Source organism: Chiloscyllium plagiosum, chromosome 10 (genome assembly GCF_004010195.1).
Source record: "Chiloscyllium plagiosum isolate BGI_BamShark_2017 chromosome 10, ASM401019v2, whole genome shotgun sequence".
NCBI classification, from domain to species: domain Eukaryota; kingdom Metazoa; phylum Chordata; class Chondrichthyes; order Orectolobiformes; family Hemiscylliidae; genus Chiloscyllium; species Chiloscyllium plagiosum.
Genome location: NC_057719.1, coordinates 88791405 through 88812836, shown reverse-complemented (window position 1 = coordinate 88812836; position 21432 = coordinate 88791405). Strand labels below are relative to the sequence as shown.

At 43.0% G+C, this 21432-nt stretch overlaps 1 protein-coding gene across 7 annotated transcripts in view; it reads left to right on the top strand.

Moving 5' to 3' along the window:
• The window catches only part of LOC122553883 (coiled-coil domain-containing protein 9-like), a 284191-nt gene that overhangs the window by 88832 nt on the left and 173927 nt on the right, over positions 1-21432 (top strand). For all 7 annotated transcript variants that reach the window (XM_043698346.1, XM_043698344.1, XM_043698343.1 and 4 more), the window contains one exon: positions 3189-3329. In XM_043698346.1, coding sequence (XP_043554281.1) covers positions 3189-3329 — 141 coding nt within the window. The remainder of the gene's footprint in view (positions 1-3188; positions 3330-21432) is intronic.

Here is a 21432-nt window from a genome sequence, read left to right as displayed (position 1 = left end):
AGTCAGTAGAGTAGTGGACAGTGTGGAAGAATGTTACAGGTTGCAGGGGACTTGGATAAATTGCAGAATTGGGCTGAGAGGTGGCAAATGGAGTTCAATGCAGCTAAATGTGAGGTGGTGCACTTTGAGAAGAATGTTGTAGTTCTGTTTGCTGAGCTGGGAATTTGTGTTGCAGACGTTTCGTCCCCTGTCTAGGTGACAACCTCAGTGCTTGGGAGCCTCCTGTGAAGCGCTTCTGTGATGTTTCCTCCGGCATTTATAGTGGTTTGTCTCTGCCGCTTCCGGTTGTCAGTTCCAGCTGTCCGTTGCAGTGGTTGGTATATTGGGTCCAGGTCGATGTGCTTATTGATTGAATCTGTGGTTGAGTGCCATGCCTCTAGGAATTCCCTGGCTGTTCTCTGTTTGGCTTGTCCTATAATAGTAGTGTTGTCCCAGTCAAACTCATGTTGCTTGTCATTTGCGTGTGTGGCTACTCAGGATAGCAGGTCGTGTCGTTTTGTGGCTCGTTGGTGTTCATGGATGCGGATCGTTAGCTGTCTTCCTGTTTGTCCTATGTAGTGTTTTGTGCAGTACTTGCATGGGATTTTGTACACTACATTGGTTTTGCTCATGCTGGGTATCGGGTCCTTCGTTCTGCTGAGTTGTTGTCTGAGAGTGGCTGTTGGTTTGTGTGCTGTTATGAGTCCTAGTGGTCGCAGTAGTCTCGCTGTCAGTTTGGAAATGCTCTTGATGTATGGTAGTGTGGCTAGTCCTTTGGGTTGCAGCATGTCCTCGTTCCATTGTCTTTCCCTTCGGCATCTGTTGATGAAATTGTGCGGGTATCTGTTTTTGGTGAATACATTGTATAGGTGTTCTTCTTCCTCTTTTTGCAGTTCTGGTGTACTGCAGTGTGTTGTGGCTCTTTTGAACAATGTCTTGATGCAACTTCTTTTGTGTGTGTTGCCTTTTAATCATGACTGATGGGCATTTCAACTCCACTTAGCCGCACTCTCCCCATAGTCCTTAGTTCCTTTTGAGATCAAGAATTTATCAATCTCTGCCTTGAAGAGATTTAACGTTCCGGCCTCCTCTGCGTTCCATGGCAATGAATACCACAGGCCCACCACTCTGTGGCTGAAGAAATGTCTCCTCATTTCCGTTCTAAATTGACCCCCTCTAAGGCTGTGCCCACGGGTCCTAGTCTCTCCGCCTAATGGAAACAACTTCCCAGCATCCACCCTTTCTAAGCCTTGCATTATCTTGTAAGTTTCTATTAGATCTCCCCTCAACCTTCTAAACTCTAATTAATACAATCCCGAGATCCTCAGCGTTCATCATATGTTAAGTCTACCATTCCAGGCATCATCCGTGTGAATAACCATTAGACATGCTCCAGTGTCAGTGGGGCCTAACTTGGACACAATATTCGAAGTCGGGCCTCACTAGAGCTTTATATTCCAACCCTCCAAATTGTAATGACCACTGGCATACACACCAAATGGGTGATGAAATGATTATATGTGTAGTTAAGGTTTGCAAATGGCTGCTTTATGTACAGTTCTGCAATGTTTGAACCTTCAGCAAGAATGTATCCCATGTTTTTGTACATTGGAGTGACTACACTTGGTTTGCCCACTCTGGTCATTGTCCCTGCCATTTTCTAGTAGCACTTTGCATATAGACAACAGAAAATTTTGGCAGGACGTGCAGCTCATTATGGACATCGTCTGATTGCTGTGAACACACCCCTCCACCCCCAAAAGACGTCCATGTTCCTTATTACCTCGCACTACACCAAAAGCCAATTTTCACCACACTAAATTTTGCTGTTGTGGTTCTGTTCGCCGAGCTGGAAGTTTTTGTTGCAAACGTTTCGTCCCCTGGCTATGTTGTCCCAGTCGAATTCATGTTGCTTGTTGTCTGTGTGTGTGGCTACTAAGGATAGCTGGTCGTGTCGTTTCGTGGCTAGTTGGTGTTCATGGATGCGGATCGTTAGCTGTCTTCCTGTTTGTCCTATATAGTGTTTAGTGTGGTACTCAGTGTAGTTCCAGTAGTGACCACTGTTCCCACTGGACCCTCTGAGCTAAAGAACTACTGGCCGATTTGATTGATTAACAACTCTCTGAAGTGTACCCTCCTGTCCAGAAAGGACTAAAGTCCATCCTTTGTCCAGTTAGCTGCAGGAAAAGTGTCAGGAGTGAGCGTGTATTCTCACCAACATTTCCGGTGCCATTTGAAATTATCCACCTTTGTAAATGTTTTAAACATTCTCTCCACCCCTTTTCCTTTAGACATTATTTTCTAGTCTTATATTAGGATAATTAAAACTACCACGTTATCTGTTTTTCTAGCATTTTTCTTTCATTGTAAATAGTTAAAAAACTAATGCGGTGAAATTTTCTGTATTGGGTGGAACAAAGATTTTATAATTTCTGCTCTTCTTCAAGATTGCTCATTTATTTATGTTAGAGAGCAATTTTAGGCACGATAACCTAAGCATATGCTGAATTTGGATGGTGTATTCTGTTACCAGGTAGTCTAGTGAAGCTACAGATAATGGGCAAGGGTTTATGAAATGGCCAAAAGATGAAATCCTAATTCTTTGCAACCAATAACTGGAAGAATTTCTGACTCATTCAACACTGCATGTTAAATGGGAGATTTGACAAAAAGACAACAGATAGCTTACGAGCTGTGATGAGGAGTTCAAGTCGGAGGTATTCAGCATACATGCAACTTTAAATGTTGTTGCCATGGTAAATCATGTGCACCAGCATTAAAGAAGGTGAAGGATGTATTGCTAGGGTACAAAAAGATTGATAGTGGGGTAAGGAAGAGCAATCTTTGCCAGAGTTACTCTAACCATAATGGAATCGGTAAGATATTTGAAGATAGGCTGTTTAAGGAGAGAAGAATATATAAATTTTTTAAAATTGTTAAAATCATAGAAGTTTAAATATGCCTGACCAGCAAAATTAAAGTATGTATAAGAGCAGCTTATTTGTATGATTCAATTATTTTTGTGCTACCTTCATCTTTTATGCATATCTTGTTGATATATTAATAAAATTACATTGAGCTGTTTGTTAAGGAAAAGCTAAATATTCGCTGCCTTTTACCTGTTCTTGCAAGATGGGGAATGTATGTGTATAAGGTTATTTGTTGTTGCTGCTGTGGTCTGATTTATTTGTACCACTTCACATTTACAGGAAAAGAGGGTGGTCAGTGAGAAACGGACATTTGGACCAACAAGCAGTCTTAGAGGGAGTGAAGCAGATGCAGGTCAAAGATTTTCTGTAGGAAGAGGACAAAGACTTCGTAAATTTGTTGTGGAGGAAAGCAAAGCAAAGGTAGGAATTAACTAATGCTATTTTTTTGGACCCCTTTATTAAAAGAAAACTCTCGCACTCCAAATTGACCAGTGTACCCAATCTGAGGAAAAAGGCTCTCAGTATCCACCCTATATAACCCTCTGATTATCTTTTCTGTCTCAATTAAGTCACCTTCTTCTCTGCAATTAAAAAAGACTCAAATCCCTCAGCCTTTCTTCATAAGATGTTCCCTCCATACCAGGCAACATCCTAGTTAATGGGATGGGAACCGAAATTGTATTTTGAGTATGCAGGAGGTTGAGAGCAGTGAGGTTAGAATTAAGGTTTCAAGGTTGCAAGAAGGCACCAGCAAGCAGAACATTGGTTTGAAGTGTGTCTACTTCAATGCCAGGAGAATCGGGGTTTAAGGTGGGTGAATTGCAGCATAGGTTGGTACCTGGGATTTCGATGTTGTGGTCATTTCAGAGACATGGGTAAAGCAGGGACACGAATGGTTATTGCAGATTCTGCGATTTAGATGTTTCAGTAAGAACAGAGAAAATGATAAGGGGTGGAGGTGTGACATTGATAATCAAGGACAGTATTACAGTTGCAGAAAGGGCGTTTAAGGACTCGTCCATTGAGATAGTATGGGCTGGGATTAGAAACAGGAAAGGAACTTTCTATAGGCATCCAAATAGTTCCAGTGATGTAGAGGCTAGGGTAGCAAAGATGATCCTTGATAGGAGCGAGACTGGAGGATAGCAAATGTTGAAAAGGTGACATATATCCTTCATCACTATCCACAACTCTACCAACCTTAGTGTCATCCGCCTAAATTTACTAACCCTACCCTGTGCACCCCCATCCAGGTAATTTATAAAAATGACAAACAGAAATGGCCCCAAACCTTGCAGTACATCACTAGTAACTGAACTCCAAAATAAACATTTCCCATCAAACACCACCCTCTGTCTTCTTTCAGCTAGCCAATTTCTGATCCAAACCGCTAAATCACCCTCAATCCCATGCCTCTGTATTTTGTTCAATAGCCTACCGTAGGGAGGAGAAAGTGAGGTCTGCAGATGCTGGAGATCAAAGTTGAAACTTTATTGCTGGAACAGCACAGCAGGTCAGGCAGCATCCAGGGAACAGGAGATTCGACGTTTCGGGCACAGGCCCTTCTTCAGGAAACCGTAGGGAACCTTATCAAACGCCTTACCAAAATTCACATACACCACATCAACGGCTTTACCCTCATCCACCTGTTTGGTCACCTTCTCAAAGAACTCAATAAGGTTTGTGAGGCATGGCCTATCCTTCCCTAATCAACTTATTCATTTCTAGATTATTATAAGTCCTATCTCTTATAAGCTTTTCCAACACTTTTCCCACAACCAAAGTAAGGCTCACTGGTCTATAATTTCCAGGGTTGTCTTTACTCCCCTTCCTGAACAAGGGAACAACTTTGCTATCCTCCAGTCTTTTGGCACAGTGACGACATAAAGACCAAGGTCCAAGACACTACAATCTCCTCCCTGGCTTCCCAGAGAATCCTAGGATAAATCCCATTTGGCTAACACCACCTCCTTGTGAACCTCAATCCCATCTCATCTAGTAACCTGTATCTCAGTATTCCCCTCGACCACATTGTCTTTTTCCAGTGTTAATACCGACGAAAAATATTCATTTAACACCTCCTCATCTCCTCTGAGTCCACCCACAACTTCCTACTTCTATCCTTGATTGGCCCTAATCTTACTTTCGACATTCTTGTATTCCTGATATACCTATAGAAAGCCTTAGGGTTTTTCTTGATCTTATCCGCCAATAACTTCTCATGAACCTTCCTTACTCTTCTTAGTCTCTCTTTAGATCTTTCCTGGCTGGTTTGTCACTCTCAAGCACCCAACTGAGTCTTCATGTCTCATCCTAACGTCAGCCACCTTCTTCCTCTTGACAAGACATTCAACTCCCTTAGTAAAGCACGGCTCCCTTACTCGACCACTTCCTCCCTGCCTGACAGGTGCATACTTATCAAAGACAGACAGTAGCTGGTCATTGAATAAGGTCCACATTTCAATTGTGCCCAGCCTATGCAGTTTCCTTCCCCATCGTATGCATCCTTAATCTTACCTCATTGCATAATAATTGCCTTTCCCCCTGTTATAACTCTTGCCCTGTGGTTTATACCTGTCTCTTTCCATCATTAAAGTAAACATAACTGAATTGTGGTCACTATCACCAAAGTGCTCACTTACCTCCAAATTAAGACCAGTCCAGGTACATTATCTAGTACCAAATCCAATGTGGCCACACCCCTTGTTGGCCTGTCTCCATACTGTGTGAGGAAACCCTCCTGCACACATTGGACAAAAACTGACCCATCTAAAGTACTCAAACTATAGTGTTTCCAGTCAATATTTGGAAAGTTAAAGTCCTCCATATCAACTACCCTGTTACTCTTGCTCCTATCCAGAATCAACTTTGCAATCCTTTCCTCTATGTCTCTAGAACTATTCGGAGGCCTGTAGTAAACTCCCAACAAGGTGACCTCTCCTTTCCTGTTTCTAACCTCTGCCCATACTACCTCACTAGACAAGTCCTCAAACATCCTTTCTCCAACCGTAATACTGTCCTTGAGTAACAATGTCACACCTCCCCCTCTTTCACCATCTTCTGTGTTCTGTGTTACTGAAACATTTAAATCCTGGAACCTGCAACAACCATTCCTGTCCCTGCTCTATCTATGCCTCTGAAATGACCACAACACCGAAATCCCAGGTACCAACCCAAGTTCATCCACCTTATTTCGGATGCTCCTGGCACTGACGTAGACACACTTCAAATCACCTTCCTGCTTGCCAGTGCACTCTTGTGATCGTGAAACTATATTTCTTAACTCACTACTCTCGATCTCCTGGACACTGGAATGACTAATTCGGGTTCCCATCTCCCTGCTGGATTAGTTTAAACCCTCCCGAAGAGCACTCCCGGGATATTGGTACCCCTCTGCTTCAGGTGTAAACCATCCTGTTTGTAGAGGTCCCACCTACCCTAGAAAGAGCCCCAATTATCCAGGTATCCGAAACCCTCCCTCCTGTATCACCCCTGTAACCTTGTGTTCAACCCTTCTCTCTCCCTATTCTTCCCCTCACTAGCATGTGGCATGGGTAACAAACCAGAGGTAATAACTCTGTTTGTCCTAGCTCTTAGCTTCCACCCTAGCTCCCTGAATTTCTGCTTATGTCATTAGTGCCTACGTGGACCACGACTTGGGGTTGCTTCCCCTCCCCTTCAAGGATCCCAAAAACACAGTCTGATATATCACGAGCCCTGGCACCTGAGAGGCAACACACCAACTGTGAGTCTCGCTCATTCCCACAGAACCTCCTATCTGTCCCCCTAACTATGGAGTCCCCAATGACTAATACTCTGCTCCTCTTCCCCCTTCCCTCCTGAGCAACAGGACAGACTCTGTGCCAGAGACCTGTGCCCCATTGCTTATACCTGGTAAGTAGTTCCCCCCAACAGCATCCAAAATGGCATACTTGCTGAGGGGAATGGCCACAGGGGATCCCTGCACTGTCTGCCTGTTCCCTTTCCGTCCCCTGACAGTAACCCATCTGCCTCTTTCTTACACCTGAAGTGTGACTACCTCCTTGTAACTCCTGTCATTAACCCCCTCCGCCTCCCGAATGACCTGAAATTCATCCAGGTCCAGCTTCAGTTCCAGTTCCATAATGTGATTTTCTACAAGGTACCTAATAGGAGGCTCTTTCAGAAGACTAAGATGCATGGGATCCATGGTGACTTGGGTGCATGGATTCAGAATTGGCTTGCCCATAGATAGCAGCGAGTACTGGTGGAGGTGTGCTTTTCTGGCTGCAAGTCCGTGACTAGTGGTGTTCCACAGGGATCGGTATGTTGACCTCTCTTGTTTGTGATCTATGTAAATGATTTTGATGAAAATGTAGAAGGGTGGGTCAGTAAATTTGCAGACAAGACACATCTGTGGAGTTGTGGATAGTGTAAAAGCTTGTCAAAGGATACGGCGGGGTATAGATCAGCTGCAGATACAGGTGGAGAAATAGTAGATGGTCTTTAATCTGGGCACATGTGAGGTACTGCACTTTGGAAGATCACTTGTCAAAAGCATACAGTTAATGGCAGTACCCTGAGCAGCATTGAATTACAGCGGGATCTGGGGGTCTAAGTCCATAGAGGCCACATAAGTGGCCACATAATTAGCTAGAGTGGTAAAGAAGGCATATGGCATGCTTGCCTTTATTGGTCAGGGAACTGAATACAAGAGTGAGGGTGTTGTAGCTTTATAAGACGTTGGTTAGGCCACACTTAAAGTGCTCCATTCAGCTCTGGACACCACATTACAGGAAGGGTGTGAAGGTTTTGGAGAGGCGCAGAAGAGATTTACCAGGATACTGCCAGGATTAGAGAGTATGAGCTATATGGACAGGCTCGTAAACCCGGGTTGTTTTCTCTAGAGTGGCTGAGGCTGATGGGAGACTTGGTAGAAGGCTTGATAGAATGAACAACTGGAATCAGCAACTGGAAGAAGCAGGAACGGAACCAAATAAATTCCAGAAGATACAGTACAGCAACGCTTCACAGGAGGCTCCAAAGCACTGAAGATGTTACCTAGACAGGGAATGAAATGTCTGCAAATCAACTTCCCAGCTCAGCGACCATACCCAGAATTACAACAACTGGCACCCGAGCTACAAATGTTTATGCAAACCTTGAGAAGGCTATAAAATTATGAGATGTATAGATAGGATGGATGGTCGGAATATTTTTCCCAGAGTTGAAATATCTTATACTAAGGGGCATGTATTTAAGATGAGAAGGGGAAAGTTCAAAGAAGATGTGAGGGGCAAGTTGTTTTTACACAGTATGGTAGGAGTCTGGAACATGATGCTGGGGTGCAGACAGGGGTAGTAGGCAGACATGAAAGAGGCATTTAAGGGACTTTTACATAAGCACATGAATATGCAAGAAATGGAGGCATATGGACCAAGAGCAGGCAGAAGGGATTAGTTTAATTTGGCATCATGTTCATGTAGGGTTCTCTCAATTTCTCTGTCCCCCGACCCATTCCAACCTCATCTTTTCATACCTGGATCATTATCTACTCCTTTGTCTGTCCAACTGTTTTTTAGATTAGATTAGATTGCATACAATGTGGAAACAGGTCCTTCAGCCCAACAAGTCCACACCAATCCTCCAAAGAGTAACACACAACCAGTTTTCTCTGACTATGGGCTATATCCCCACCTACCATTTACTCCTTCAAACACTCTCTCTCTCCCCCACCCCCACCCAATGTGTCTTCTGGGTATAAACCAACACTTTACCATCAGTTATGATGAAGGGTCACTTGACTCGAAAAGTTAATTCTGATTTCTCTCCACAGATGCTGCCAAGCCTGCTGAGCTTTTCCAGCAATTTCTGCGTTTTTTTTTCCTGATTTACAGCATCAATAGTTCTTTCTATTTTTATTCAACAGTAATATGAGCCTGGTATCTGTGTCTGAAACACCAAGCACAAAAAAACTGGTCTGACTGCATTTGATTATTGTGAGCAGTTTTCGGCCCTTTCTATAAGAAAGGAAGTGCTGGCTTTAGAGGAGGTTCAGCGGAGGTTTACAGCAATGATCCCAGGGTTGAAGGCTTGCAGTCTGAGGAGCAGTTGAGGAGTCTGGGTCTGTACTCAGTGGAGTTTAGAAGGATGAGGAGGGATCGGATTGAAACTTATAGAATACTGAGAGGAGTGTAAAGATGTTTCCATTAGTAGGAGAGACTATGACGCTAGTGCACAACCTCCAAGGGAAGAGGCAACCCTTTAGAACTGAGACGAGGGGGAATGTCTTCAGCCAAAGGGTACTTAGTCTGTAGAACTCATTGCCACAAAGAGCTGTGGAGGCCAAGTCATTGAATGTATTTAAGACAGCGATAGATAGGTTCTTGATTAGTAAGAGGATCAAGGGTTATGGGAAAGAGGCAGAAGAATGGGGTTGAGAAACTTTCAACTATGGTTGAATGGCAGAGTAGACTCAATAGACTGAATGGCCTAATTCTGCTCTTACATCTTATAGTCTATGGTCTAATGGAACACATTAGCCATAATCAAATAGCAGAGCAAACTCAGTGGGCTGAATGGCCCATGGCCTCCTCCTATGGTCTTATAGTCTAAGGCAAGACAAGACTATGCAAGGCAGGGATGCTGTGAGCATCCATGGAGGCATCCATGAGTAAATGCTATGAGAGTGAGCAAAGATGCAGCCTTATCCAATCCTTAAGCTGGGTGTGTCCCCCTGAATGAAGAGGTACAATGGTAGCTATCACCCCAAGATCCAGCATTTAAATGCATAAGCATCCTGTAAGTGAGCTACAGGTATGCCATGTAGGTTCTTAGAGGGTGATACATATCAGGTGATAATATCTGTGGACTTAGGTATGCGTACTGAGTCTGAGCTGAGATGTTGGGTGTCCAGTTCCCTATCACTAGGTGGGTTGGCTCATTGACAATTCGTCACTTCCTGGTTTTAAAAAAAAACTCACCATGCCGCTGTGGAAAGCATTAAAAAATGGTGTGAATTGCTCTCAATGTTGAGATGGGTCCAACTGCATTTGTTGTCCAATTATGCCATACATCCAGGCATAGCCCACGTCACTCAGCCTTCTGTAGGTTTCTACATTTGTTTTTGTTGTTTCAGTGAACGATTGTGCAATGGAGGGGTTATAAAATACATTGTTTAATATTGTTAGATGGGTTTATAGAATGGTTTTGGAGTGACTGCTGTCAAATATGGTTAAAGAAAGAAACTGTGAAACCCACTGCTAGTCTTGTAACAGTCTGTTTATTGGTCTTTAACTATGAAAAATAAAATTTATAATTATTAGTTTTTCTGACATACTTCATTGTTAAGAGGATTCTGAAGTCTTGGGGATGTATTTCTATCACTCATTATTCTGAAACTGAAGGTGATTTACTCCAAAAGAATTTGAAGTTAACTTATCTTTGTTAAAGTCTCAGATTGAAATTGGAGCTTCTCTGTACTGTTAATAAATGAGATTAGAATAGGTTCTGACAAAGTGTATTGTCTCATAATTAGAGAAATTTAGTATCTTGATGTAACATGCATAATCTAAAAAAAGAAAATTATTTTTTATTTACCAAATTATATATTTATCCCAGTTTATTGTTGTGGTTCTGTTCGCCGAGCTGGTAATTTGTATTGCAGACGTTTCGTCCCCTGTCTAGGTGACATCCTCAGTGCTTGGGAGCCTCCTGTGAAGCACTTCTGTGATCTTTCCTCCGGCATTTGTAGTAGTTTGAATCTACCGCTTCCGGTTGTCAGTTCCAGCTGTCCTCTGCAGTGGTTGGTATATTGGGTCCAGGTCGATGTGCTTGTTGACTGAATCAGTGGATGAGTGCCATGCATCTAGGCCTTCGCACAAAATTTGAATCCCAGTTTATTAATTATTTAGAATCATAGCTGTGTGTTTGGTTAACTTGAATTCTGTTCAATCCTTGAGGTAATTGAATTCCTCAATAAATAGCTATTTTACTTGTTATGTACTGTCTTACTGAAGCATTTTTTACCTTTTGGCTCCCTTCATTTTCCCAAGAGGTCAATGACATTATCTCAGAGTCCATCAAACACTCTGTGTTGCAGGCAAACCACTTAGATTAAGCAAAATGCTATAGAAGCTATGAATCTGAAGTGCAGACATTTCTGGAACTAGTCAGCAGGTTGGAACATCAGCTATAGAGAGAGAAATAATTGGGTTTTAGTACTATAGTCAACAACAAATTATTGATTTCTTTTGATACAGTTTTTTCAGAATCATAGTAAATGGATAGGATTAGAGGCTTGGGTACACATTGGCAGAGATTGGGTATTGGTAGAGATTGTTGATATATGGGTGATTTGGGTTGAGGGAACAAGCCTATTGCAGCAATGGAAGGGATAAGCCACTTGAAGTTGAATTACCTGTTTTGAGAATTTGAGTAAGAATGTTCAACTTCTTTCAACAGTGCATTGGTGATGTTGGGGTAAAACTGAAAAATGTGTTGCTGGAAAAGCGCAGCAGGTCAGGCAGCATCCAAGGAGCCGGAGAATCGACGTTTCAGGCATAAGCCCTTCTTCAAGATGTTGGGGCAAGACTTGTAACACTTCAGTCCATGCCTACTTCTTTTCATTGCATCCTGAACATCTTTCTGGAGAGCCTCATGCTCATTCCAGATATAGGACTTTTCTCCTTTCCACTTTTTTCACCAACAACTCTAATTCATTGTCCCAGCTCTAGTTCACCATTGCTACTGAGTTATCTGACTGCTCATTTGACATCCAGTACTGAGTGAGCAAACATTTATTCGAATTAAATGCTGGGAGACAGAAATCATTGTTTTCATTCCAGCTCTAAATTCCAATGTCTACCAACCAACTCCATCCCTCTCTAGGCAACGGTCTGTGATTAAGCCGGTCTGTGACCCTAAGATGAGCTTCCAACCTCATATTTGTGCTATTTCTAAGATCGCTAGCTTCCAGCTCTGTTGTTTAATTTAACCCCATGTTTTGTCTCGGGCTGCTGAAAGCCTCCTTCGTGCCTTTGTTATTACTGGATGTGACTATTCCAGTTCACTCCTGATTGATCTCCCACATACTATTCTCTGTAAACTTGAGCCCATTCAAAATAATGCTGCTCGTGTTTTAACTCGTAGCAAGTCATTTCTCCTAATGTCCCTGTGTCCGCCAACTCTGGATCAAGCAAAGTCTTGATTTTAAATTCCAATTTTTATCTTTAAATCACAATAGAGTGTCATTCCTACCTATCTCTGTAATCTTCTCTAACCTCATAATCTCTGTCTACGTTCCTCTAATTCTGGCTCCTTGCACATTCCCAATTATTCTTGCTCTATCATTTCAATTGCCTAGGCCTCAAACTCTAGAATTCCCTCCCTAACTCTCTCTGTGCCTCTGTACCCCACCTTGCTTCCTTGTTACATGTCTGTTTCATCAAGCTTTTGATCATTGGATCTAATAACACCCCGTGACTCAGTATCATCATTTGCTTGACAAACCTCATGGGGGTTCTGTATGATGTTAATGGTACTAGAACCTTGTCATAAAACTATGGTGCATTTTCTCATGTTTAACCATTCCTTAATGTCTGAGTAGGTTTAGTCTTCAAATGACTCCCACTCCTTGCTACCTCAGTGCACCTTTAAGGAAGTGCAGCTTGCCTTTAAATAGTATTGGCTACACCCAACATGCCATGACTCAATGGGATGATGCTTTGAAGGTCAAGCTCCACAATTCAGAGTTGTCACCAGAATTCACCACTTCGCCTGATTTCCAGGCCCAGGTTGGTAGAGAGCACAGGTCAGGTTTTTGTACTTAAGAAGAATTACTATTTATTTCAAGATTGAGAGATTTGGTGTTGGAGTGGGGTGTACAAAGCTAAAAATCACACAACACCAAGTTACAGGTTTAATTGGAAGCACTAGCTTTCAGAGTGCTGCTCCTTCACCACCTGATGGTGTTATTTATTTCAAATAATTAGACTCAAGCTACATGTAAACAGATGGCACATAACAGTACAAATTACAACTCCAATCCCTTGATAAATGCAAAACACAAAATGTGCAGACAAGGAAATCATTATGGGAACTGGGAGGCAGTTTGGTTCTTATTCACAGGTTGTTGAGATGGTCCTTATACTGGTCAGAATGTTGCGTTTTAGTTATCTTTCTCTGGATGCTTCCACTGGTTTGCAAGAGATAGAAGACTAGAAGACTGGTTATTCTGGTTATTCCATAGGAGGTATTTGACTTATCAATAAAGTCTCAGCTTATGTTAACTGCAGGAAAGATAAATTGGTTTTCTTCAGGTTTAACATACGTTTTGAACACAGAGACAGCTCCTGAACTGGTGGAGATCAAAACACTTCTCTCTATATCTTGTTCTGAGTGCCACGCTGTTCAGTTACTTGAGAACCAATTGCATGGTTCTTGGCAGCCAAAAGACTTTCATCATCAATAACTGGTCATTTGTCCCAGGATCAATCAACTTCTTGTTGCCACCTAGTTGCATCTGTATACAACCCCTCGACTTCACTTCTGCGATCAAAACTTCAGTTATTGATTGTTCAAACAGTTGTTTACAAGACTTGAGGCCTGTGATCAGTGAAGTTCTATGTGAGCAGATGTCAGGACACACAGCAATAATTTAAAATACTCCTTTTCTTCATTTCAGCACACAAATTGTAAAAAGCACAAAATAAAACATAGAACAAGGAAAGGCTGGTAGGTATAGGGAATGCTGGATGACTAAAGAAATTGAGGGTTTGGTTAAGAAAAAGAAGGAAGCACCTGTAGGGTATAGACAGGCTGGATCGAGTGAATCCTTAGAAGAATATAAAGGCAGTAGGAGTATACTTAAGAGAGAAATCAGGAGGACAAAAAGGAAACGTGAGATAGCTTTGGCAAATAGTGCTAAGGAGAATCCAAAAGGTTTTTACAAATACATTAAGGATAAAAGGGTAACTAGGGAGAGAATAAGGCCCCTCAAAGATCAACAAGGCAGCCTTTGTGTGGAAATGGGGGAGATACTAAACAACTATTTTGCATCAGTGTTTACTGTGGAAAAGGATATGGAAGATATAAAATGTCGGAAAATAGATGGTGACACCTTGCAAAATGTCCATATTACAGAGGAGGAAGTGCTGGATGTCTTGAAACGCATAAAGGTAGATAAATCCCAGGACCTGATCAGGTGTACCCTAGAACTCTGTGGGAACTAGAAAAGTGATTGCTGGGCCTCTTGTATTATCGATAGTCACAGGTTAGGTGCCAGAAGACTGGAGGTTGGCAAACGTGGTGCCACTGTTTAAGGGGATAAGGACAAGCCAGGGAACTATAGACCAGTGAGCCTGACTTTGGTGGTGGGCAAGTTGTTGGAGGGAATCCTGAGGAACAGGATGTACATGTATTTAGAAAGGCAAGGTCTGATTAGGGATAGTCAACATGGCTTTGTGCGTGGGAAATCATGTCTCACCAACTTGATTGAGTTTTTTGAAGAAGTAACAAAGGATTGATGAGGGCAGAGTGGTAGATGTGATCTATATGGACTTCAGTTAGGCGTTCGACAAGGTTCCCCATGGGAGACTGGTTATCAAGGTTAGATCTCATGGAATACAAGAAGAGCTAGTCATTTGAATACAGAACTGGCTCAAAGATAGAAGACTGAGGGTGATGGTGGAGGGTTGTTTTTTAGACTGGAGGCCTGTGATCAGTGAAGTGCTACAAGGATCGGTGCTGGGTCCACTACTTTTTGTCATTTCCATAAATGATTTGGATGTGAGCAGAAGAGGTACGGTTAGTAAGTTTGCAGATGACACCAAAATTGGAGGTGTAGGGTGAGATGGGGAAAGATATAAAAGAGACCTCAGGGACAACCTTTTCACACAGAGGGTGGTACGTGTATGGAATGAGCTGCCCGAGGAAGTGATGGAGGCTGGTACAATTGAAACTTTTAAAAGGCATTTGGATGGGTATATGAATAGGAAGGGTTTGGAGGGATATGGGCTGGGTGCTGGCAGGTGGGACTAGATTGGGTTGGGCTATCTGGTCGGCATGGACGGGTTGGACCGAAGGGTCTGTTTCAATGCTGTACATCTCTATGACTCGATAACCATACAGCACAGCACAATACAGGCCATTCGGCCCTCGATGTTGCGCTGACCCATGAAAGCGATCTGAAGCCCATCTAACATTCAATTCCCGCCTCAGGCGACTGACTGTGTGGAGTTTGCACGTTCTACCCGTGTCTGCGTGGGTTTCCTCCCACAGTCCAAAGATGTGCAGGGTCAGGTGAATTGGCCATACTAAATTGCCCGTAGTGTTAGGTAAGGGGTAAATGTAGGGGTATGGGGTGGGTTTCGCTTCGGCGGGTCGGTGTGGTCTTGATGGGCCGAAGGGCCTGTTTCCACACTGTAATCTAATCTCATCTAAATCTAACCTACACAATTCCATTATCATCCACATATTTATCCCATGACCATTTAAGAGTCCTTAAAGTTGGCGAGTCTACTACTGTTGTAGGCAGGGCATTCCACGCTTTTACTACTCTCCCAGAAAAGAACCTACATCTGACATCTGTCCTTTATCTATCACCCTTCAGTTTGAAGCTATGTACCCTTGTGCTAGCCATCACCATCCGAGGAAAAAGGCCTCTACCCTATCTAATCCTCTGATCACCTTGTTTGCCTCAATTAAGTCACCTCTTAATCTTCTTCTCTTTAACAAAAACAGCCTCAAGTGCCTCAGTCTTTCCTCATAAGACTTTACCTCCATACCAGGCAACATCCTAGTAAATCTCCTCTGAACCCTTTCCAATACTTCCATATCCTTCCGATAATGCAGCGACCAGAACTGTACGTAATACTCCGAGTACAGCTGCACCAGAGTTTGGTACAGCTAAAGCATAACCTCATGGCTCCAATATTCAATCCCTCTACCAATAAAAGCTAGTACACCATGCACCTTTTTAACCCTATCAACCTGGGTGGCAACATTCAGGGATCTATGCATTCGAATGCCGAGATCATTCTGCTCATCGTCACTGCCAAGAATCTTACCATTGGCCTAGCACTCCTGTTACTCCTTCCGAAGTGAATCACCTCACACTTTTCCGCATTAAACTCCATTTGCCACCTCTCAGCCCGCTTTGTAGCTTATCTTTGTCCCTCTTTAACCAGCAACATCCTTCCACACTGCCCACAACTCCACCAACTTTTAGTGTCATTCGCGATTTTACTAACTCCTCTTTCTACACCTTCATCCGGGTCATTTCAGCATTGGCCCCAAACAGATCCTTGTGGGACACCACTAGTAACTGAACTCCAGGATGAACATTTCCCATCAGTCCTCTGTCTTCTTTCAGCTAGCCAATTTCTGATCCAAACCCCTAAATCACCCTCAATCCCATGTCTCTGTACTTGTGCAACAGCCTTATCAAATGCTTTACTGAAATCCATATACACCACATCGACAGCTTTACCCTCATCTACCTGTTTGGTCACTTTCTCAAAGAACTCAATAAGGTTTGTGAGGCATGACCTATCTCAAAACCACTTTGACTATCCCTAATCAAATTATTCCTTTCTAGATGATTATAAATTCTCTTATAATCCTTTCTAACACTTTACCCTCAACCAATGTAAGGCTCACTGGTCTATATTTACCAGGGTTGTCTCTACTCTCCTTCTTGAAAAGGGGACAACATTTGCTATCCTCCAGACTTCTGGCACTATTTCTGTTGACGAAAGCAACAATCTTTACAGATATTAGACCTGTGCTCACGGGCAGTCGATAAATCTTCTGACATGATAGCCGCCTTGTACCAGTTATGAGTCAAGAGAACCTTCTCAACATTGTTGGTTGGAAAGGGACCATGACAACCAATTTGCTTTTCAAATTCCTTGCAGCGTATTCACTTCTGTGATGTGTGTACAACATATTACAGTTTTTCATCATTTAAAATATATTCCGCTTTCCTACTAATGCACATAACTTTGTATTTTTCCACATTACTTTCCATGTGCCACTTTTTCATGCGTTTAACCTGCCAACATCCCAGTCAAACCTCTTTGTAACCCTCCCTGATGATTGTAAATAGCTGACATCCAAGCACTGATCTTTTCAGTAACCTGCTAGTCCTTTCAGTACCCTCAGAGGAAGGTATTGGCATTGTGATATTGTCACTGGGCTAGTAAAGGGCTAGTAGAGCTCCAGGTTAATGTTCTGAGGAACAAAAGCAGAAATTGTTGGAGAAACCCAGCAGGTATGGCAGCATCTATGGGAAGAAATAAGAGTTAACATTTTGAATCTGATGATTAGAACAGAGCCACCAGAAAAAAGTGGTATTTATGGGGAAGATGGGTTGTTTTTTGAGGGGAAAGGGTTGGGGTTCGTGGAGATGGAGCCTGGAGAGAGAGAGAGAAAAAGAGAGAGATGCAACCTGAAACTCAGGGACATTTTTGCACACAGGACACAGGTGTTCTGCAAAACGGTCATGCAGACTGCATTTTGTCTCCCCACTGTAGAGAAGACAAGATTGTGAACAGCTAAGACAGTAGACTAGATTGAGCGAAGTGCAGGTAAATCACTGCTTCACCTGGAAGGTGTGTCCTGAGCCTTGAATGGTGAGGAGGGAGGAAGTAAACAGATAGGTGTTACACCTTCTATGGGAAGGTGCCATGGGGGTGTTGGGAGTAGAGGAGGACATCCTGATCCACTCCTAGAAGGAATGGCCCTTCAGGAATGCTGACAGGGGAGGGCAGTAGAAGATGTATCTAGTAAGTGAGGACCGGGGGACCCAATTGTTGTGGGATGGAAAGAGAAGGAGTCAGGGCATAAGTGTGGGAGATGAGTTGGACACTGTTGAGGGCCCTGTCAGCCAAGATACTGGGGAGTCCTCGGTTGAGGGAAAGACAAGTGTTTCTGAGACCCTCTGTGGAGGTTGGCAATATTATGTTTTGGAGAAGTGATTCAATTCCCACCATGAGAGATGGTGAAATTTGTATTCGATAAAAATCTGAAATAAATAGCGAGCCTGGTGGTGACCAAGACCCATTTACTGAACTAATGTCCTTTAGGGAAATAAATCTGTCATCCTTACCTGGTCTGGTCTACATGTGACTCCAAAAACAAAGTTATGAGATTCAGACTGTAATTTTGTGATCATACTTCAGAATATTTCGCAACTAATATTCTACTTTAATTTCAAAGATTTCCTTCATAGATAACCAAACCTTTGAAATCTTCTGTAGGATTCTGGGTAATCCAAGATACAGGATGGGAAAAAGTTTTGGCTGGAACAGGCTGCTCCTTTATTGAGGTATTTTAGGTGTTGGAGGTGATTTCCTTGAATTCCATGAGCAGCAATTAGTATTCTATATGCTATTAGTATTCATTTGGAACTTTGAAAAAAAAAGTCAAAACAACAGCACTGTTAAAAAGGCGAAAGACAGACAAAGACAGCAAGCACATGGTCTGTAAGGGAGAGAGGGAAAGATACCCACACTACTAACTGACACAGCAGTGAATTTGCGCAGTTACAGCCTTTGCTGTTTGAATTCATGTATCGCTGGACATCAGAGTGTGTCTAGGAAAACTTAACAAACAGCAAAATTCACAACTGATCTTGGAAGAGCCTGCTTGGGAGAGGTTACAGCACAGAAACAGATAAGAGAATAGTTTTAAGTAGAGCCTTGCTGTAAATCTACAATAGTGAGTAGAGTGGGTTCGTTCTTGATTATATGTTTTTATTGGGATCTGTCTCTTGATTAAATTATAAAAGTATATGCCATAAGTATTAAGTTAGCCTGGAGCAGTGTTTTGTAGAGCAGTAAGACAGTGCTATTTTCTGGGTCTGTAACTTGGAGGAAGCCTAATAGCCTATAGTAGAGTGATATGCTCCTCTTGTCGGATGTGAGAGTTTAGGGAGAGTTTACGGGTTACTGAGGATTATATCTGCAATAAATGTTGGTTGCGAATCCTGTCAGATCGAATGGATCGGTTGAAGCGACAGTTAGAGGCAATGAAGAATTTACAAGAGCTGGGGGTGTGATGGATGGCAGTTATAGGAAGGGACAAAAGCCGCAGATACAGTCATGATTAACTCCAAGAAAGGTAGGTGGTTGTACAAGAGTGTTCTGTGGCTATCCCCATTTCAAAAAAAAAATGTGCTGCTTTGGAAAATGTAGGGATGATGGACTTTCAGGGGAATGTAGCACGAACAATCAAGTTTCTGGTATCAACGCTGGCTATACTGTAATGAGGGGTACATCGGGTTCTAAGCGATTGATTGTGTTAAAGGACTCACTAGTCAGGGGCCGTTTTGGCCAGCAGCAAAAAAATCAGAATGGAGTGTTGCCTGGAATGAGGATCAAGGATGCCTCACAGAGGGTGCTAAATGTTCTCAAAGGTAAGAGGGACCAGCAGAAGGTCACTGTTACATTGGTATCAACGACATAGGAAGGGAAAAGGATGAAATTCTGAATGGAGATTACAGGGAGTTCGGCAGGAATTTAAAAAGGAGGTCATAGAGTTATAGAGATGTACAGCACGGAAGCAGACCCTTTGGTCCAACCAGATATCCCAACCCAATCTAGTCCAACCTGCCAGCACCGGCCCATATCCCTCCAAACCCTTCCTGTTCATTTACCCATCCAAATGCCTCTTAAATGTTGCAATTATACTAGCCTCCACCACTTACTCTGGCAGCTCATTCTATGTACGTACCAGCCTCTGTATGAAAAAGTTGCCCCTTAGGGCTCTTTTATATCTTTCCCCTCTCACCCTAAATATATGCCCTCTAGTTAGTAATATCTGGATTACTCCCAGTGCTATGAGCTAGTGAGGGTAGGAATAGGAGGATCGAGCAGATTAATGTGTGGCTGAAGAGCTGGTATATGGGAGAAACATTCACATTTTTGGATCATTGGAATTTCTTAGAGTCGTAGAGATGTACAGCATGGAAACAGACCCTTCGGTCCAACCGGTCCATTCTGACCAGATATCCCAACCCAATCTAGTCCCACCTGCCAGCACCCGGCCCATATCCCTCCAAACCCTTCCTATTCATATACCCATCCAAATACCTCTTAAATGTTGCAATAGTACTAGCCACCACCACATCCTCTGGCAGCTCATTCCATACACGTACCACCCTCTGCATGAAAACATTGCCCCTTAGGTCTCTTTTATATCTTTCCCCTCTCACCCTAAACCTATGTCCTCTAGTTCTGGACTTCCTGACCCCAGGGAAAGGACTTTGTCTACTTATCCTATCCATGCCCCTCATAATTTTGTAAGCCCCTATAAGGTCACCCCTCAGCCTCCGACGCTCCAGGGAAAACAGCCCCAACCTGTGCAGCCTCTCCCTGTAGCTCAGATCCTCCAACCCTGGCAACATCCTTGTAAATCTTTTCTGAATCCTTTCAAGTTAGGAAGGAGACCAGAAATGCACGCAATATTCCAACAGTGGCTTAACCAATGTCCTGTACAGCTGCAACATTACCTCCCAATCCCTGTACTCAATACTTTGACCAATAAAGGAAAGCATACCAAACACCTTCTTCACTATCCTATCTACCTGCGACTCCACTTTCAAGGAGCTGTGAACCTGCACTCCAAGGTCTTCTTGTTCAGCAACACTCCCTAGGACCTTACCATTAAGTGTATAAGTCCTGCTAAGAATTGCTTTTCCAAAATGCAGCACCTCACATTTATCTGAATTAAAGTCCACCTGCCACTTCTCAGCCCATTGGCCCATCTGGTCCAGATCCCATTGTAATCTGAGGTAACCCCCTTCGCTGTCCACTACACCTCCAATTTTGGTGCCATCTGCAAACTTACTAACTATGCCTGTTATGCTCGCATCCCAATCATTTACGTAAATGACAAAAAGTAGAGGGTCTACCACCGATCCTTGTGGCACTCCATTGGTTACAGACCTCCAGTCTGAAAAACAATCCTCCACCACCACATTCTGTCTTCTACCTTTGAGCCAGTTCTGTATCCAAATGGCTCGTTCTCCCTGTATTCCATGAGATCTAACCTTGCTAATCAGTATCCCATGGGGAACCTAGTCGAACACCTTACTGAAGTCCATTAGGATCATATCTACTGCTCTGCCCTCATTAATCTTCTTTGTTACTTCTTCAAAAAACTCAATCAAGTTTGTGAGACATGATTTCCCATGCACAAAGCCATGTTGACTATCCCGAATCAGTCCTTGCCTTTCCAAATACATGTACACCCTGTCCCTCAGGATTCCTTCCAACAACTTGCCCACCATCAAGGTGAGGCTCAACGGTCTATAGTTCCCTGGCTTGTCCTTACCACCCTTCTTAAACAGTGGCACCACGTTTGCCATCCTCCAGTCTTCCGGCACCTCACCTGTGACTATCAATGATACAAATATCTCAGCAAGAGGCCCAGCAGTCACTTGTCTAGCTTCCCACAGAGTTCGAGGGTACACCTGATCAGGTCCTGGGGACTTATCCACCTTTACCTGTTTCAAGACATCCAGCACTTCCTCCTCTGTAAT